Source organism: Aquarana catesbeiana, linkage group LG07, assembly GCF_042186555.1.
Source record: "Aquarana catesbeiana isolate 2022-GZ linkage group LG07, ASM4218655v1, whole genome shotgun sequence".
Lineage (NCBI taxonomy): Eukaryota > Metazoa > Chordata > Amphibia > Anura > Ranidae > Aquarana > Aquarana catesbeiana.
Window position 1 is genome coordinate 326,828,219 of NC_133330.1, and position 20,745 is coordinate 326,848,963.

At 46.0% G+C, this 20,745-nt stretch overlaps 1 protein-coding gene across 1 annotated transcript in view; it reads right to left on the reverse strand.

Moving 5' to 3' along the window:
• Positions 1-20,745, reverse strand: part of CACHD1 (cache domain containing 1) — a 232,806-nt gene that overhangs the window by 102,803 nt on the left and 109,258 nt on the right. Inside the window, exons 3-4 of the mRNA XM_073593807.1 lie at positions 20,463-20,611; positions 12,323-12,429 (exon numbers count right to left, since the gene is read on the reverse strand). Of these exons, the coding sequence (XP_073449908.1) occupies positions 12,323-12,429; positions 20,463-20,611 (256 nt within the window). The remainder of the gene's footprint in view (positions 1-12,322; positions 12,430-20,462; positions 20,612-20,745) is intronic.

The following is a 20,745-nucleotide window of genomic DNA, read 5'->3' on the forward strand; positions in this document are numbered from 1 at the left end:
AGAGAAAAATCAGGTCTGTTTTGTTTGGCAGAGCTGTGAAAATCCCAGGAACGGATGGACAGAAACAAGTTGTTTGGCAGCTAAAACAGCCCCTCATTAGACATGTGCACTGACAAAAAAACTTGTTTGTTTTCATTTAGTTTTTTTGCTTTTTTCAAAATTTCTAAAATTCGGAAATCAGAAAATTCGGAAATTGAAAAATTGGTAAATTAACAAATTTGTCAAAATTTGGTAAAAAACGAATTCGGAACTAAACGAATTGAACATGTCTGACCCTCATGTATTTTATCTAGGTCATTTAAAGTGTTACTAAACCCACATCAGTAAAAACAGTCTGTATATGCAGTAAAGCATGATTGTTATACTCAATGTGGAACCTAAGAGGTTAATCCTCCGCATTGTGTAAAAAGGCTGTTCGATCCTGTCTTCTCTGATCCTCCCCTTCTTCCACAGTCCCCAATCCATCTGCTGATAGAACTGAGCCTTGGAGACAAGCTGCACATGCTCAGTTTGGTGTGTACTGCTAGAGAGTTTTGAGTGCATGTGATCAGCACAGGGCCAATCAGCACTGTCCAGACAGAAGGGTCAGGGGTCCTGCAGCCTCATAGGACAGTCAGAGTAGAATGAAAACTCCTCCTACAAGCTTTAACCAGACACTGATAGAAGTCACAAGACTGCTATATACTGATGATGAGAAAAGGGTATTGAGCAGTTTTTATTTACTAAAATAATTTGCATTTCCATCTTCTGTGTACTGTGGGAGACCAGATATAGTGACTGCAGGCTCCTGGGTTTAATAACGCTTTAAGCCGTTTATAAATCTGTAAAATAAGCCTGTGTACCCAATACCAGCACGCTATCCCATGTCTGGGAACGCACGCAGGGAAACACCACAGCCGAGGTTATAGCCGCAGCCTGTATTGTTCAAGCCTGAAATTAGCAGATTTACTAAACAAAGGAGACAGCCTGAGCAGGGAACAGCAACTATTAGCAGGATTTAGCTGTAATCTCATCTCCTCTGTAGGTAAAAAGGAGATGAAAGGAGAATACAACACAACAAAAAAAAAAACTCATGACAAATAGGAGGTGTAAAATGCGGTTTATGGCAACGCTTTAGAAATGCCATGCTGGAAATTACAATATTGCACTGGATGTGAAATAAACAATAAAAAAACAATGTAGGAAAAGAAGGCTGTCATGCCGGATTCACAATAAACTGCATTGAACTAGTAAAATCACAGCTCAGTGTACATTTTCGGCACACCCCAACGCTCTAATAAATTAAACTTCCCTGTGAATGTGCAGGATTTACATCATTCCGGCCCGGCCAATCAACACCGCCAAAGACCAAAAAAGAGGCTGGGTGAAGATGTCAACATTGGTGAGGGACTTAGGGTTTGCCACCTGTCCAGGATTCACCCGGACAGTTCGGGTTTGGAATCGTGTGTCTGGGTTTCAAACTGCCTGAAACCCGGACACATTATTCAGACTGGACTATGGCTTCCCAGCAGGGTTGCTGGCTGCAGATGTCTAAGCCGAGAGTGTCTGTCACACTCTCACACTGCCCAAAGCCAACACTAACAACCCCCCCCCTCCCCATACACACACACAGACAGGAGAGGAGAGAGGGCTTGATTTGCTCCTCTTCCTCCTACCCCTCTGCATCTGCCCACACTCCAATCCCCGGCACTGTGCCTCAGAAAAGGAAAATGGGGGCCGGAAATTTGAAGTCCAGCGGCCTCAGATACATCTGGATGAGAGGTGCTGACTTGCCAAGGGGTGAGTGAGCTCACCATCCATCCCTGTCTGTGATTGAAGTCTCCCCCCTTCTCTCTCCTGCCTCTCAGTGAGTACACTAAGGAAAATCAGGGTTCTCAGAGCACCCCTTACATCAGAGTTCCCCTTTACACCAAAAGCCACAGTTTTCCCCCTTACATCAGAGTCCTCTCTGTGCATCAGAGTTCTCAGTGTTCCCCCTAAAATCAGGGTTCCCAGATCACCCCCTATGTTAGAGTCCCCAGAGTTCTCCCTTACATCAGAGTCTGCAGAGTCCCCCCTTACAGTGTAAGGGAACTCTGTGGATTCAGAGGTAAAAGGGAAACTGTGGACTCTGATGTAAAAGGGGACTCTTGTGATTAACTTCATATGATTAGAAATGTTATTAAATTGCAAACTATACTGTATTTATTGGCGTATAACACGCACTTTTTCTGAAAATCGGGTGCAAATAGCGTGTGCATGTTATACGCCAATATTTCAATTTTAGCTGCCTCAGAGGGGACAGGGAGGGGAGGTGGGCTGAGCGCCGTCAGATTACATACAGTGAGAATCTCCTGTTTACTTGGCGGCCTCTGTAATAGGAAGTCCCGTCTCCTTGACCACCATTGGACCACTGTTCTGTCTATCATAGGAGATCCTCACTGTATGTAATCTGTCGGCGCTCGTCCCGCCCCCCTTCTTGTCCCCTCTAGGCTGCAGATGGGTATAGATCTGGCTACACTGATGCCAACGGTGAGGCTGCTGCGTCGATGCCAGCGGTGAGGCTGCTGCGTCGATGCCAGCGGTGAGGCTGCTGCGTCGATGCCAGCGGTGAGGCTGCTGCGTCGATGCCAACGGTGAGGCTGCTGCGTCGATGCCAACGGTGAGGCTGCTGCGTCGATGCCAACGGTGAGGCTGCTGCGTCGATGCCAACGGTGAGGCTGCTGCGTCGATGCCAACGGTGAGGCTGCTGCGTCGATGCCAACGGTGAGGCTGCATTGATGTGGACTGATGAGGCTGCATTAATGGCACTTGTGGAGCTGCAGATGGGCACCGACCCTTATTTTGCTTCAAAGTTCCTTATTTAAAATGTACGTTTTTTTTCCTGAAATCTCCCTCTTAAAATGAATGTGCGTTTTATACACCGATAAATACGGTATGTATAGTTTATACCATTTAAAAAATTGCTGTGCGCCGCAGAGCGCACTTGAAGGAAAGGTGACAACCCTATGAGGGAGTGAGGAGATGGCGAGTTCAGTTCTGCTTTTAGGCCCTTGTTCACACCTGAGCGGTGCCGTTGAGTCCCGTTTTTTGGAGTGCATTTTGAATGGACCTTCCTCCAAAGAAGCTCAAGTACCAAATTTTGGCACGGAGCCATAAGTGTTTGGCGTTGCGTGTTTTGACACGATTTTCATGCGTTTTGTCGCACTGCTAGCGCCTCTCAGGTTTTGTTGCCGTTCTGCCTGCGATTCCTATACTCTCAGGTATGAACAGGGCCTAAAACGTACAGTATGTAAAGTCATTACTTTTTTTTATTTTATTTCAACAAGGTAGAAAGGGGATAAAAACTCCCACCCCCCCCCCCCCTTTAGGTAAATGTCCCTTTACTTCTGGCCCTGGAGACACAACAAATTGCTAACAAACCTCTGCAAAATAAAGAAAATCCCATCCTCAGATTGCTGTCACTTGAAGAAGTGAAACTGAAAGATTTCACTGTTCTTGTTAAAGCCTAACCACTGGCCATTTAAAAATGATCCCCTGCAGTGGGGCTGTGCCTGCACTGGGAGGATTAATTGCTCGTTTATATCCGGGGAAACAATGCAAGGAAATATACTTACCTAATCCTCCGCGCTCCTCCCCGCAGCTAGACCAGTCCCCATAGCTTCTGCACCCCTGCACTCTAGAGTCCTGATGTCATCAAGACCAGTGTAGGGTCCAAAGCCCTGAACTGCATGTGAGGATGCCGAGGGCCGGTATACCCCACAGGATCGTGGGGGAGCACCACCTGTCGGTGCAGAGAAGGATCAGGTAAGTAAAACTATTTCTCCTCTCCCCTAGACAAAGCGTGTTATTAACTGTTGTAATGCAGGCACAGTCCTGGTGTGACACTTCCAGGTATTTTATTACCACTCTCAGAAATCACAGAACTTCCTCTGACAAGGCCTTCGTGTGCTTTTCTCTCCAGAAGGACAGAGGCATCTTTGTTCAGCCATCACCCAGATCACCATTTACTTCCGGTATCAAGATGCCAACTCGGTGATGACACCATTATGTAATGACTGTGCAAATTAACACTCTAGTCCCCTGGTGCCCAACTTTGGCCCCTTGCCATTTTCTGTACGGACCTCGGAGCCACTACAGACGCTAATCTGGGTTTCCCTATTATAGTAGTAATTTCTAGCAGTCTCATGTAATATGTCTCCAGTCTATGACTGTCTCCTGAAGCATGGTCCCGGTCTCCAACAACTCCTATAGCATGTTCACAGTCCCTGGCCCTCTTCTGCAGCATATCCCTATTTCTTGTATCATGTCTGCAACCCCTCACCATCTCCTGTAGTATAGCCACGGTGTCTGACCATCTCTTGTATTATATCTAGAGTCTCTGACCATCTCTTGTATTATTATCCAGAGTCTCTGACCATCTCTTGTATTATATCCAGAGTCTCTGACCATCTCTTGTATTATATCCAGAGTCTCTGACCATCTCTTGTATTATATCCAGAGTCTCTGACCATCTCTTGTATTATTATCCAGAGTCTCTGACCATCTCTTGTATTATAGCCAGAGTCTCTGACCATCTCTTGTATTATAGCCAGAGTCTCTGACCATCTCTTGTATTATAGCCAGAGTCTCTGACCATCTCTTGTATTATAGCCAGAGTCTCTGACCATCTCTTGTATTATAGCCAGAGTCTCTGACCATCTCTTGTATTATAGCCAGAGTCTCTGACCATCTCTTGTATTATAGCTAGAGTCTCTGACCATCTCTTGTATTATATCCAGAGCCTCTGACCACCTCTTGTATTATAGCCAGAGTCTCTGACGACATCTTGTATTATAGCCAGAGTCTCTGACCATCTCTTGTATTATAGCCAGAGTCTCTGACCATCTCTTGTATTATGTCTGCAGTTTCTAACAATCTCCTGTATCATGTCAGCAGTATCTGACCATGTTTTGTATCATGTCCACAGTCTCTGACCAGCTCTTGTATCATGCCCATAGCCTTTGACTATATCCTGTTGAATTTTTGCTGTCTGACGCTGAATAGTCACTGAATTTTCTGTTGGCCCCTTTGGTGATGTTGAGAGCTGCACTGAGGCCACTTCATATCAAGAATATTAAGAAAGTCAACTTCAACTTCTCTAGTCCATTTTCTCCCTTCAGTCATGTTTTTTTTTTTTTTTTTAGTATACAATGGTCAAATCACTGAAAGAGGATGTTTTAGTGGTTGCTATGGGCTCACATTAAGTGAACATCATACTGCAGTTTCTCCAGGTGGCAAAGAGAGATAACCCAGACAACAGTGGCAACGCTTGGGGGGTGGCTTTTGGGGCTGAAGCTCCGAATCTGGAGCCCATAGCCCCAAAGTCCCAGGGGTCCCCCAACCACAGGGCCCCGGCCCACCACCGAGCCATGGCCTCACTGCAGTAGTGCGGTGGGTAGCACGGGAGAGACGGAGAGTGGACAGGCAGTACGGGAGAGCCAGGCAGCTGAGAAATGACATCATCTCTCACTGCCCGCCCTCTCTCTGGAGACCCTGATGTAAGGAGCGGCTCTCTAGGGACCCTGAAGTAAGTGGGGGGAGGGGGCTCTCTGGGGACCCTGATGCAAGGAGGGGCTCTCTTGGGACCCTGATGTAAGGGGGGGGCTCTCTTGGGACCCTGATGTAAGGGGGGGCTCTCTTGGGACCCTAATGTAAGGGGGGGGCTCTCTTGGGACCCTGATGTAAGGGGGGGCTCTCTTGGGACCCTGTTGTAAGGGGGGCTCTCTTGGGACCCTGTTGTAAGGAGGGGCTCTCTTGGGACCCTGATGTAAGGGGGGGCTCTCTTGGGACCCCGATGTAAGGGGGGGCTCTCTTGGGACCCCGATGTAAGGGGGGGCTCTCTTGGGACCCCGATGTAAGGGGGGGCTCTCTTGGGACCCCGATGTAAGGGGGGGCTCTCTTGGGACCCCGATGTAAGGGGGGGCTCTCTTGGGACCCCGATGTAAGGGGGGGCTCTCTTGGGACCCCGATGTAAGGGGGGGCTCTCTTGGGACCCCGATGTAAGGGGGGGCTCTCTTGGGACCCCGATGTAAGGGGGGGCTCTCTTGAGACCCCGATGTAAGGGGGGGCTCTCTTGAGACCCCGATGTAAGGGGGGGCTCTCTTGGGACCCCGATTTAAGGGGGGCTCTCTTGGGACCCCGATTTAAGGGGGGCTCTCTTGGGACCCCGATTTAAGGGGGGGCTCTCTTGGGACCCCGATGTAAGGAGGGGCTCTCTTGGGACCCCGATGTAAGGGGGGGCTCTTTTGGGACCCCGATGTAAGGGGGGGCTCTCTTGGGACCCCGATGTAAGGGGGGGCTCTCTTGGGACCCCGATGTAAGGGGGGGGCTCTCTTGGGACCCCGATGTAAGGGGGGGCTCTCTTGGGACCCTGATGTAAGGGGGGGCTCTCTTGGGACCCTGATGTAAGGGGGGGCTCTCTTGGGACCCTGATGTAAGGGGGGGCTCTCTTGGGACCCTGATGTAAGGGGGGGCTCTCTTGGGACCCTGATGTAAGGGGGGGGCTCTCTTGGGACCCTGATGTAAGGGGGGGCTCTCTTGGGACCCTGATGTAAGGGGGGGCTCTCTTGGGACCCTGATGTAAGGGGGGGCTCTCTTGGGACCCTGATGTAAGGGGGGGCTCTCTTGGGACCCTGATGTAAGGGGGGGCTCTCTTGGGACCCTGATGTAAGGGGGGGCTCTCTTGGGAACCTGATGTAAGGGGGGGTTCTCTTGGGACCCTGATGTAAGGGGGGGCTCTCTTGGGACCCTGATGTAAGGGGGGGCTCTCTTGGGACCCTGATGTAAGGGGGGGCTCTCTTGGGACCCTGATGTAAGGGGGGGCTCTCTTGGGACCCTGATGTAAGGTGGGGCTCTCTTGGGACCCTGATGTAAGGTGGGGCTCTCTGGGGAGCCTGATGTAAGTGTATGCCCACCCAAGCGTATGATTTTCTTTACTTCGCTGCTATGGGCTCTACCCCAGATCTTTTGTAGACCTAGTAATGCCCCTGCCAGACACTTTGCACGCACACTTTGAGCACATTACCATCGCTACTAACTGTACTTGCAATTTGGTTGGCAGCCTTGTCACTAAAACTGTGAGGTGAAATTCTCCCTATTGGTGACAGACAGCAATAAATCCTCCCCTACTCAATTAAAAAAAAAAAAAAAAAAACTGGCTGGGAGTTCTACTCCATTACCAAAAAAAAAAAGGGGGGGGGGGGCTATTATAGACAAAAGAAAACTTGAGCCGGGCCTCTGGGCCAGCTTGCAATGTTTATAAAAAAAGTATTCATTTCCATGGGCTGCTCTACTCCTCCATCATCTCCCACTGAGCTGAATATGACCCCGGCACAGATACATATTACTAATCTACCTTCTCTTTATTAAAGACCCTCCATAAACATCATCAGTCACTTTATTTATAGAAGTGAAGTATTTACACCCGAGATGAGTCCACTTTCTAGCTGCCTAAAAGACGGATTGAAGACATGAACTTTGGAACCCGTAGTTAAATTATAAACAGTCCCTAAGTGCCTGGAGCGCAGCCTCTAGACTCCGTAAACAGTCGCTGTGTAATGGCCTATAGTAGATGAACTTAATCCAAGATAGTGTACAGGCGCGTTTCATTGAGCTAGAGCCAAAATTCTTTTCAAAACACTGCAAGGCTTTTTTTTTTTTTTTTTGAATACATAAAAAAAGTTTTGGTGGAATTCCCAAATGATTTACATTTTTTATGCTTTTTGTTTCCAGGGTGAAGAGCTGCAGAGAGCATGAAAGGAATATTAAACCACTTCAGAGGTTTTACCCCTTTCATGACCAGGCCATTTTTTTTTACTATTTAGCACTACGTTAACTGGAAATTTCTCAGTCATGCAACGCTGCACCCAAATGAAATTTATAGAATTTTATCTCACAGAAATAGAGCTTTCTGTTGGTGGTATTTGATCACCACTGGGTGTTTTATTGTTTGCTACTTAAATGGAACAAAAACCCCAAAGATTTGGAAAAAACATTTTTTTCCTACTTTGTTATAAAACATAGCCAATAAAATCAAATGTCTTCATAAATTTAGGTTAAAATGTATTCTGCTACATCTTTGTTTAAAAAAAAAAAACCCAATAAGTGTATATTAACCACTTCAGCCCCGTAAGAATTTACCCTTCCTGACCAGAGCACTTTTTGCGATTCGGCACTGCGTCGCTTTAACTGACAATTGCGCAAACAAAATTGACGTTTTTTTTCCCCCACAAATAGAGCTTTCTTTTAGTGGTATTTGATCACCTCTGCGGTTTTTATTTTTTGCGCTCTAAACAAAAAAAAGAGCATTATTTTTTACTTTTTGCTATAATAAATATCCCCAAAAAATATATTAAAAAACATTTTTTTTCCTCAGTTTAGGTCGATATGTATTCTTCTGCATATTTTTGGTAAAAAAAATTGCAATAAGAGTTTATTGATTGGTTTGCGCAAAAGTTATAGCGTTTACAAAATAGGGGATAGTTTTATGGCATTTTTATAAATAATTTAATTTTTTACTAGTAATGGCGGCGATCAGCGATTTTTATCGTGAATGCGACACTATGGCGAACACATCAGACAATTTTGACACGTTTTTGGGACCATTGGCATTAATACAGCGATCAATGCTAAAAAAATTGCATTGATTACTGTAAAAAAGTCACTGGCAGTGAAGGGGTTAATCTCTACGTGGCGAAGTAGGGGTTAAGTGTGTCCTAGGGAGTGTTTCTAACTGTGGGGGGGGGGAGGGGCTGTGTGTGACACAAAACTGATCACCGCTCCGGATCACAGGGAGCAGAGATCAGTGACAGTGTCACTAGGCAGAACGGGGAGATGCTTGTTTACATCAGCATCTCCCAGTTCTTCCTCACCATGAGACGATCGCGGGAGCTCTGTGAACATGATTGTGGCTCCTGCGGACCTGATGTCCGCGGGAGCCACAATTATGTTCACAGAGCTCCCGCCGGCGGGACACACGCGCGCAAGCCACCTCTTAAAGGGCAACACACAGGTACGTTATCAATCCTGATACACTGACAGCTTATTTCATTTCTTTAGGCCCTTAAACTGTTTGTAAAGTCAGAAGATTTTTTATCTTCGTGCATTCTAAAAAGCCTTCTGTGTAGAGCAGCCCCCCCCCCCCCCCTTCCCTCCCAATACTTACCTGAGCCCCATCTCTATCCAGCGATGTCCATGAGTGAATTGGCCATCCGACTGGCTCCTGATCTCGCTCCTGATTGGCAGAGACACAGCAGTGGCGCCATTGGCTGCCGCTGCTGTCACTCAATTTCAGTTAGCCAATCAGGAGAGAGAGGGGGCCGGGCTGAACCGCAGCTCTTTGAATGAACACAGGGAGCTGTAGCTCGGCTGCCCACATAGCAAGCTGCTTGCTGTGGGGACACTCGACAGGAGAGATGGGGCCAAGAGCGCCAGCCAGGGACCCGAGAAGAGCAGGATAGGGTTTTGCTCTGTGCAAAAAACCCTGCACAGAGCAGGTACGTATGACACGTTTGTTATTTGAATAGGAAAAAAAAAAACACAAGACTTTACAAATCACTTTAAAATGCCAGGACAGTAGAAATACCCCCAAATTCTCCCCCTTTTTGGAAAGTAGGCAGCCTGAGTTTTTTGAAGTTGCAATTTTTTGCCACAAATTTTTGTAAATTGAAGAAATTAAATAATGTTTTTTTCACAAACTGTCACCAGTGCAGTACAGTGTCATCATATGACTGGTGTGGCGGTGATCAGGGATACTGACTGGTGACAGTATGTTAAAAAAATAATAATTTATTCAATTTTTTTTTATGATTTGTTTTTATTTTTTAACATACTCTCATCAGAGTAGTTCAGTGTCGCCATATTGACAAGGCGCCGAAGGCGATAGGGTACCGGGATCCATAATCCGCTATAACTGGGCTTTGCAGAAAGGTGCACATGGAAGGGCAATAGCACATCACACACACAAACTAAAGATTTCCCAGGCTCAATTGAAAAATATAAAACATATCAAATGTTTAAACTGAGAAAAAGTTTTAAGAAAAAAATGTTGTCCCATTATTGCCTGATTATTGCCTGATATAGGATTCTAAATGCTCAACAGTCCTGGGTCGTCTTTGTCATAGTTTTTGTTTCAAGATGTACCAAATATTTTCAATTGGTGAAAGGTCTGGACTGTAGGCAGGCCAATTAAAGCACCCGGACTCTTCTACTAAGATACAAAGCCATGCACTTGTCTTAGATGCAGTATTTTCCTGCTGAAGCATGCAAGGGCTTCTCTGAAAAAGACGTTGTCTGGATGGGAGCATATGCTGCTCTAAAACCTGGATATATCCATCAGCATTGAAGGCATCTTTCCAGATGTACGAACTACCCATTCCATACGCACCAATGCACCGCACCCCCCCAAATACCATCAGAAATGCAGGATTCTGAACTGAGCGCTGATGACAAGCCGAGAGGTCCCTCTTCTCTTTAGTCTAGAATAAATTATTACTCTAGCCAATAGAATGCATTACTGCTCAAACACATGTACAAAATGTGGTTTTTCTTGTGTTTTTTGGTGTTCAGAGTGGCTTTGACAGATGCCCAGTGCGCATGATGCCTTAATCTAGGTAATATTGTGGGAAAAGCAATAAAAGAAGTAATGCCACTATCTGAGCAGTTTTCTCAAAACTTAATTTGTCAGTAACAGATTCAGAAACTTCAACAAATATATTACTGTGGATCCACCAATGGATAGAATAAGCCAAGTGGAGGTACACTGGAACCCAGTTTATAACCAAACATGTTACTTTTCAAGAATTGACCGATCAACATTTTAGCCAATTGGGCTCCTCCAACCTTGTGGTAACAGTTTGGTGAAGGCCCTTTTCTGTTTCAGTATTACTGTGCCCCTCTCTACAAAGCCAGCCCCATAAAAGACACAGTTTGAGGAGTGCCGGCTATTACAGCTGCAAAGGAGGGACAATTCTATCTTAATTCCCATGGCCTTTGGAATGGGATGGGATGTTCAGCAAGTTTAGATAGGTGTGAAAACCAGTGTCCACAATTGTTTATTGTATACATTTTTGTAAAGCATTATAGCATAAAATAACTATTACAAAAAAAAAATGACTTATCCCACTTCATTCATTGTAGAGCTAGATTTTGATGAATTGATTGTGGGCACCTGGCTGCAGGACTCTGCAGGGCATTGAGCACCCAACTTCTGTAGGGAAAAAAATGCCACAAAGGCCAAAACAGAGGCCTAGGCTTCAGCAGTCCTCCCTACTACCAGGAATGTACTTGCTGTGGACCTAAAAGCTTTGACATGAGTACAAAGCCCTTCTGTACTGGGCCCGGGCCCCATCAGTTTAAAAGGGGGCCCAGGCACCTGCTGAGCAGGAGGGCTGGCTGTACTGTCTTTGTCACTGCCAGCTTCTCTTCTTGTCCCCTCCAGATGCACTACAGGGGGATTGGTTCTAGCATATGCACCTCTTCCATCTGTTGTCAAGGGCTCCCCTGTTTGCCACTTTCCCCCCCACAGAGCTGCCAGCTTCCCTCCTTTCCCACTGGCAGCTGCCGCGGGCACACAGGGGGATGTTTCATGATGGAAAGCAGGGGAAGGGGGTCAATAAATATCATTTACTGGCTCCTTTCTTTCCAGAACGAATACAGTGAGCGATCGGTACTAATCACTCCTGTGTCCATTCTTCGCTGAAGCATAGTAAACACCATTTACTATGCTTCAGTGATGAATTTGTGAATAAGCAGGAATCCTCTGAATACTTTCTATTCATTCATCTGTGCAGCTGAGGCTACAGAGAAAAGGACTGATACATTTATATCCTCAGTCACTTTCGGCCAAGGGAAGGGGGCCCTGTCAAGTAGGCTGTATGGGGCCCAGAGATTTCCAACAGCAGCCCTGATCCTCACACAACTCTACACCCCCCCCCCTTCTCTGAAATCCACCCCCTCCTTATGAATTATAATTCAGTATAATGCTGAATTATAATTTGAATAATAAATCAGCATTTTGAATTTGATGTGGGAACACATTATTGATGCATGCTGCAGCTGTAGTGCAGTTTATTTCCTTATCTAGTGCTGTACACTTACTTGACTTGATTGAGGCAGCACACTGATTTTCTATATATATTTTTTTTGTTTTCTGGTTATACACAAATCGATCGATAGATGGATTGCAAATGTCTGAATATTGAAACTTAAGTAGAGAGCCAACATACACGTTTCTTTCCCTCTAAGTTTGCACAGAATATATAACAAGTCGCTCACGTGCAACATAAACACTAATGATACGAACCGGAGTTTAGGTCCCTCCCAGGATTAAACGCTCGGTTGTTCACCGTCGTGGACAGTCTGTCGCAGCTGATAGTTTTGGAGACGTTGGTGTTGAAATTTCCATCAAAACTGTAACAGACAAAAAAAAAAGACAGAAAAATTGTCAACATTTTTAGCAAAATCCACAGGTACCCGCTGGAGATAATAAATAAAAAAAATATGATATTGTCTTTGCAATGACTTGTAGATAAAATGGCCATAACCCGTATCAAGACTAGAGTTCGTTGTAAACAACTAATCGAGTGCAAGGGAAACATTTTTTTTCCTCTAGATCTGGTTTGGTATTCAAAAAAACAAGAGTTATAGCTTAGCTCCAACTAAAAAAAAAAAAAAAAAAAAAAAGAAGTTTTAGGGGATACAGCATTGTCAATTAACCTCCAATGCATGGGTATTTAACCCGTGGCACTGCAGCTGTTGCAGAACTACAAGTCCCATCATGCCTTTGGGAGTCATACTTGTAACTGTCAGCCTTCCAATGCCTTATGGGGCTTGTACTCCCGCAACAGCTGAAGGGCTGCAGGTTAAGCACCTATGCTCTAATTAAGAGTATTCGCTTGTCTTGCAGATTACTTTACAAAATCTTCCCTTCAGTGAAGCCGCATACTACAAACTGCAATGATTTCCTGGGCTGCGGTGAACAAAGCAGCGTCTACAACAGTAAAAGATCCGGTCATCTCCCCTCATCCAATTCAAAAAACTCAGTTGCTTTCTATTTACAGAATGCAAGGCAGTCTATGATTGGAGGAAAGGTCCTGTCATTCATCTGACCCTCCTCTCCCCTTGTTCATTCACAGAAAACACATTCTTTTTCTTGATCCGTTACGTAGTGTGGAGAAAGGTCAGAACCTCTCAGGTTTTTTTAACAGTGGCGGCTGGTGACAATATTTGGGGGGGCTGCGGCAAACGAACCTGGCCCCCTTACTCCCACTACTATCTCCGCCCCCCCCCCCCCCCTTTATGATCCATGGCCATACCTTAGGAGGACAATAAAAAGGTGGTGCTGGATCCGGGGTAGGGCTCCTGGAAGCTGTAGGGGCTGTTGCTGCCCCTCCGCCCTTATACCTGCTGCAGCTTACCAAGGGAAGAGCCGGGGCCATTGCTTCTCCTCCTGGCCGAAGAGGAAGCGGGTCCTGCTTCCTGATTGGCCCGGGAGTCCTAAGACTCCCGCTTCCTGAATGGCCCGGGAGTCCTAAGACTCCCGCTTCCTGAATGGCCCGGGAGTCCTAAGACTCCCGCTTCCTGAACAGCCCAGGAGTCCTAAGACTCCCGCTTCCTGAACAGCCCAGGAGTCCTAAGACTCCCGCTTCCTGAACGGCCCAGGAGTCCTGAGACTCCCGCTTCCTGAACGGCCCAGGAGTCCTGAGACTCCCGCTTCCTGAACGGCCCAGGAGTCCTGAGACTCCCGCTTCCTGAACGGCCCAGGAGTCCTGAGACTCCCGCTTCCTGAACGGCCCAGGAGTCCTGAGACTCCCGCTTCCTGATTGGCCCGGGAGGAGAAGCAGGAAGACATTAGCGAATAATTAATGTCACACAACTGGGCGGGCTCGGGGTGCAGTGCTCTGCCCCCCCCAAGCCCACCCTTTTTGAAGCCAATTAGAGCCCCAGGCTCTAATCCAGTGCTTCAAAAAAAAAAAAAAAAAAAACCCCACTGGAATCAATGCATCCGGCGCCCTGCATGGAGATTAGGGGCCGGGTGCATGGATTAGAGGGGCGTGCCCCTGTTGGAGCGGCCACCACTGGTTATTAATACGATCTGTGTCCCCACTGATACTTCCGTACACTTTCACTGACACAGAAACACAGCAATGGGGTCCCAGAAGGCAATACAAACCTGACAAAACATCTAACTCTTCCCCACTCTGTCCTAAATGGAGGTGGACCTGGGCTCTCAGTCACAGGAGCTGGTGAAAATTGGGTAAGGCCTCTTTCAGACGGGGCAGACTCCGTCAAGTCGATCCGCCTGCTCAGCCGGGGGGGTGGGGGGGTGGGGGGATCTCTCTCCGCTGATCCAGGGGATCACAGGTCTGTGTCCGCTCCGCTATACAGAGCGGACGTGGACACAGCCCCGCTGTTCTCTATGGAGCAATCGGATGCAGACAGACCGCCTTGTCCGTTTCCACCAGACTGTCATCCGATCGACGGATGGTGAACATATCCCCATCCGTCAGTTTTTAGCGGACCGGATCAGATGCCGACGGGTGCATTGAAGATACCTTTTAGTTGGCTCTGAGAAGGACTCAGCTCTCAACACCTCAACCACTTCTTCCAACACCATGAAATCAAACTGATGCCACTTAGGACCCTTATCGAAAGAGAAGGCAGCTAGGCTCTTTGATAAAGGTTAGCTTTACACCAGCAAAAAGAATAAAAAACAAAACTGACCAATGTATAGAGTATGGGTGAAAGGCCTGTGAAAAGATCTCTATGCTTTCGTGTCCATAAAGCTCTTGTCCCAATATTAAATTGTGCACCTCCGAGAAGAGAGAACACATGGGCCTGCACTAGTCTACTACCATACAAGTAGAAAACCTGAGCGGCGAATGCCAAGGTGTAAAAAAATAATGCAGTTTTTTTTTTTTTTTGGTAGACAGGGATGGTCCCAGCAGGGCTTAAAACGCACAGGGGGAGCAAACATGTAGTACAAAACGCCGCAGCGCAACGCCGTCAATTAGGCGAAAAAGCAACAAAGAGCCAACAGCTTCAGACAGTCGAAAGTACACACCGTATAAAACGCACGGCAGCTCAAAAACAAGAACGTCCCTGAGCTTCAAAGACGGCAGAAACAGCATGGCGCTTCCCCGAAGAGTTAAAAATAACGGTGGAGAGGAAGGGGAACAATTTTCCTTGCGAGCTAAATGACACTGACGACAAAGAACCGTGCAAAAAAAAAAAAAAGAATAAAAATAATACAGCCTATCTGCCCGGGAAAGGCAAGAAAACACATATATAGAACTGTAATTGGTTTCTTCACCGACTTTCAAGAGATCAAAAAGCAGCCTGAAAATCATTTTCAAGGGAAGTTGCATTTAGAACAAGGAGGGAAAAAAAAAAAGACGGGAGGGAAAAGAGATGGTGGAGGGGAGAGAAAAGTGCCTTCTGGATTCAGTTTAATGAAGAACTGATCGGAAAAAAAAAGTGCCTCCCAGGGGAGAAAACAGCACCGTGACGCCCACTTTGATCCGCTTCCCTCCGAGATACCCCACTCCCTGGTAGCCTCCACCATTGCTAGACATGACTGACAGCTGCTCTGATGTAGTGCCGGCTTTGAACTTCAGAAACTTAATTCCCATCAGGCTGCAGTCATTTTCATCCCCCCCTCCCCCCTCCCCCCCACCAACCCCCCCACCAACCAGGATTTACAAGCTGGGAGATCGGCAGTGCGGAAGATGAAATGAGCTTGCAGGAGCTTTTGAATTTGAACATCAAGCTTCGGCTGAGGGCTTTTTTTTTTATGTGGCCTTGGTTCACACCGTAAACCAGTGGATTTGGGTTTCGAAGTAAAGAAAAGAAAATCTATTGCACAAAAAAAAAAAAAATGTAAAGACCGTTAAAGGGAAACAATCGTTTATATAGACTGAGGACATGTCCGAGTTATATCACTGACAATGAAAGTCATTTTGTAGTATTTTTTTTTTCATTTTGGCATTTCAGCTTCAATACCAAACGAGGAGAGGCAGTAGGGATTTACCTTTATGCAAGACAGTGCAATCCAGTACCAAATGAGGATGGGTACTAATATTTAATATAATTTAATATCATTTATATAATTGTATTATTTATTTTGCATTATTTTAGATATTTTTCTATTGTTTTATATTAAAGGGGTTGCAAAGGTTCGTGTTTTTTCACCGTAATGCATCCTATGCATTACGGTGAAAAAACACCTGTCAGTGACCAGCCTCCCCATTTTACTTACTGACCCCTGGAACTTTACCCACAGGGACGGCACTGCCTCTCTGCCCGGGTATCTCGGCTGTTGATTGGATAGATTGATAGCAGAGCAGCCACTGGCTCCTGCTGCGGTCAATCAAATCCAATGACGTGAGCGTCGGGGGGCGGGGCAGAGTCCTGTATTCGGCCTCTATGGACGCCAAATGCTGGACTCGGGAGCATGCCCGCAGGGTAACCCCCCCGGGAGAGCACTTCTCCCACAGTGGGAGATCTAATGCGGGGAAGAGCCGCAAGAGCCGCCGAGGGACCCCGGAAGTCGAGGATTGGGGCCACTCTGTGCAAAACGAGCTGCACAGTGGAGGTAAGTATGGTATGTTTGTTATAAAAAAAAAAAAAAACATTTAGTGTCACTTTTATTTTGTATAGAGGGGGACCCCTTCTGTCAGGGGGGCCCAGGGCTGTTGCCCCTTTTGCCGCCTTATAAATCCGGCACTCACTATATGCCAGGCAGAGCACTCAGCACAGACACTAAATTTTAAGTGAGGTCGTCTATACATATGATCAAAGAGGGTTAAGAAACCTGTTCCCTCGGCTTTCTCAGTATAGTAAATTGCCAACACACAGCTGGCATGTAACCACACTGTGTACAAAATGCTGCCGACTGCCTTATGTGACCCCAATGAACGGGATTGAAGGCCAGGAGGGGCCTCTGTATCAGGCAAGAGTAACAAGTCAACAATTTCTAATTCATTATCTTGATAGGAAGTTAGTATGGAAGCTGCGCTACCCTATTGCGTGTACCATAGATATCTGTATATTTTAAAGTGCTAATAGTGCATGAACCTGTACAAATTACAATAAGTGCAAAAACTAGATCCAATTTGTGCAATATATATTTATGCATAAAGTGCTATCTAGTGCACAAAAAGTGCTTGTACATAAAATAAGTGACTCAATTATTATTATTATTATACAGGATTTATAAAGTGCCAATGGTTTACAGGGCGCTTTACAACTTGAGGGCAGATAGGTCAAATACAATACACTATACAGAAGGAATCAGAGAGCTCTGCTCATGAGAGCTTACAATCTAAGAGGGAGGGTCAAGAGATACAAGTAATAACTGTGGGGGGATGTGCTGATGGAGAAAAATAAATGGACAATTGTTAGGTGGGGGCCAGATAGGCTTCTCTGAAAAGATGAGTTTTCAGGGATCGTCTGAAAGTGGACAAAAGTAAGAGAAAGTCGGATAGTTTAGGGTAGAGTATTCCAGAGGATGGGAGGGTCGGAAGAAGTCCTGGAGGCGAGCATGGGAGGAGGTGACAAGGGAGCTAAAGAGCAGGAGGAGCGTAGAGAACGATTTGGTTGGTATTTTGAGACCAGGTTAGTGATGTAGCTGGGGGCCAGGTTGTGAATGGCTTTGTAAGTTGTTAGTATCTTGATTTTAATTCGTTGAGTGACTGGCAGCCAATGGAGGGATTGGCAACCAATGAAGGGATTGGCAGAGGGGTGTAGCAGATGCCGAGCGGTTTGTAAACCTCAAAAGGGTACCAGGAAAACCATCAGCAAAAAGGAAACAAAGTCCATAAAACTAGATCCAAGTATGTTCCCAGTGAAGGCAGTGAAGGAAATTCCATACAAAGGTGCTTCCTGCACATGCAAATATATCACTGCAAATCCCAGTGTGAGCTCCCACCAGGGTGCACACTCACCTGCAAGTGTGAACCCACTAGGTTTATACCTAGGCAGGTCTACAAGGCTTCCAAGTATTGCTGTAGCACCCGGAGATATGTAGACCACATCCTTTGATCCAACTCAGAGAAAAAATAAAACCATAGAAGATATCAATATTGTTCATTTAAAATGTGCATTAAAGCGGAGTTCCACCCAAAAATGGAACTTCCGCTTTAAGGCATTTGGCATGTCATTTTTTTTTGGGGGGAGGGACCCTCTTTTTAGAGGGTTCCAGCTCCCACTTCCTCCCGGGGCACCGCGGCGCTGGAAGTCAGTTCACCTCTCCCCCATCCCTCTCGGCAATCATCTGGGACATGCCACAGGTCCCAGATGATTGCCCGGCCAGTCACAGCGCGGCTTGCGCATGCGCAATGTGTGCCCGGCTGTGAAGCCACAGCCGGGCGCCCACAACGACAATGCCGGCGCCGCAGAGAGGAGGGGGAAGACGAGCGGGGATTCGTTCCCCCGCATCGCTGGACCCTGGGACAGGTAAGTGTCCGATTATTAAAAGTCAGCAGCTGCAGTATTTGCAGCTGCTGACTAATTTTTTTTTTTTTTTAGTTGGAACTCCACTTTAATGTAAAATGATGCCCACTCACAAGATAGGTGGCGTGTCCCGGCACCAGGGATAATCTGCCAATTTAAAGAAAAACTGCTGCTGCTCCGCAATCCCCTGGAGTCAGCGTACGTTCCACTAGGAGGAAGTGACGTAATACGTGACCGATGAGCCCGCCCCTACGCGTTTCATCATCAGGAGGCATCTAGTGGGTCCACACTTGTGGGTGAGTGCGCACCCTGGTGGGAGCTTGCATGGGGATTTGCAGTGATATTTGCATGTGCAAGGAGCACCTTTGCATGGAATTTCCTTGAGGAATGGTCCTCATTGGGAACGTACTTGGCTCTAATTTTATGGACTTTTTTTGCTGATGGTTTTCACAGTACTTTATTAAATCACTTATGTTATGTACTTTATGTATGTACACATTGCATTGGATCTAGTTTTTGTACTTATTGTAATTTGTACACGTCCATGCACCATTAGCACTTTAAAGTATACATATACCTAATGGTACTCGCAATAGGATAGCGCAGCTTCCACACTAAGTTCCTTTTCTTATGGTTTACACACTCCATTTAGCTGCGGCACCCCAGCTTTTTTCTGTCTTCTTTTCCTTTTTTGTGATTTGTTTTTTTAGGTTTTGACACTTTGCGTGAGTGAATATTTAAATTTTCATTATCTGTGATAATTTGCCTGCAATACTCTCATTGCTTTAGGTTAGTTCTGGCAAACTTGGTACCACTTCCAAAACCGCAGAGTCACAATCTGCATCGAATCCCAACCTTATGGGATTGTAAAGGTCAGTCTGTCCGCGGGAAGACAACCTCCCCAACACAAAGGTGGTCCAAATGTTTCCCATCTCAAGTCAGCCTGCCTCTGCCTAATCTGCTGCCTATGAGACAGGCATATTTGTTTGGATTACAGCTGACTATAAATCATTGTAATAAAAGATAATTCACTTTTAAAAAGGACTTATTTAGAATTAATAGACGTAAAGCGCTACGTAAACTGTTGGCGCTATATAAATCCTGTATAATAATAATAATAATTAATGGTGCATTGCTTTAAATAAGACAGTTTAATAGATCCTGCTGGGAATCTATGTTAGGCAGGATGGGTAACAGGAGGGAACATTTTTAAGCAAAATGACAAAACTTTAAGAAAAAATCCAAGATTTGAAAAAAAAAACAAAATAAAATCCTTAGCTAATTTGCAAAAAAATATATAACAGTTTTTCCAAGATGTAAAATGCATTCAGTACAAAAGCATACATAAATAGGTGGCCAGGGGTGGACTGACAACTCATGGGGCCCCCGGGCAACAGGAGATTTTGGGGCCCCCGGGCAACAGGAGATTTTGGGGCCCCCGGGCAACAGGAGATTATGGGGCCCCCGGGCAACAGGAGATTATGGGGCCACACAGTATACACACACACAGTATACAATCACACAGTATACACATACATGTACACACAGTATACACAGACATGTTTCTATTGGCTGAGAAGGTACTGGAGAGGTGGGGCAGCTACCCGAGTGGCTCAATGGTCAGTCCGCCCCTGTAGGTGGCATTAAAATTTTAGATACTACGAAATGGGCAATACATTATGTTGAAATACAATGCAGCATATTTCACAGGAACAGCAGAAAATAAACTCACACACACATACAGCTAACACAGAGCAGAAAGAATGTGCAAATTACAAATAGCCAAACCCATCACAATGAAAAGCTATTAAATGGCTTAAAACACAACTCTAGACAAAATGTACAGCAGTATATAATAAATACAATAAAGTAAATGTTCCGCAGCACTACAAAAAATGTCTAGACTTGTCAGAGCAGGTAAGATACAGAAATAAAAATGAGGGCGACCATAGAGAGAGAGAGAGAGAGAGAGAGAGAGACACACAACTTACTCCATCATTGACGGCGGAATTGTGCAGCAATCCTGGATGGCGGTGAGTGGGGACGTCAAATGGGCGGTATAGGAAGCCTCAACCACCTGCTTGTTGCGGGTCACTACATCCAAATAGCGGTTAAACTTTTCCCGTATCTTTTTGGCCAACTAAAAAAAGGACAAAGGAATGGTCAGTGGCAAATCTGAGAACACAGCAAACTATTTATAAGACACAGCTCTACAGAACACAGTCTAAGGGCCCCCCATACACACTATTAGATTTTCTGCAGACTTTTGTCTTC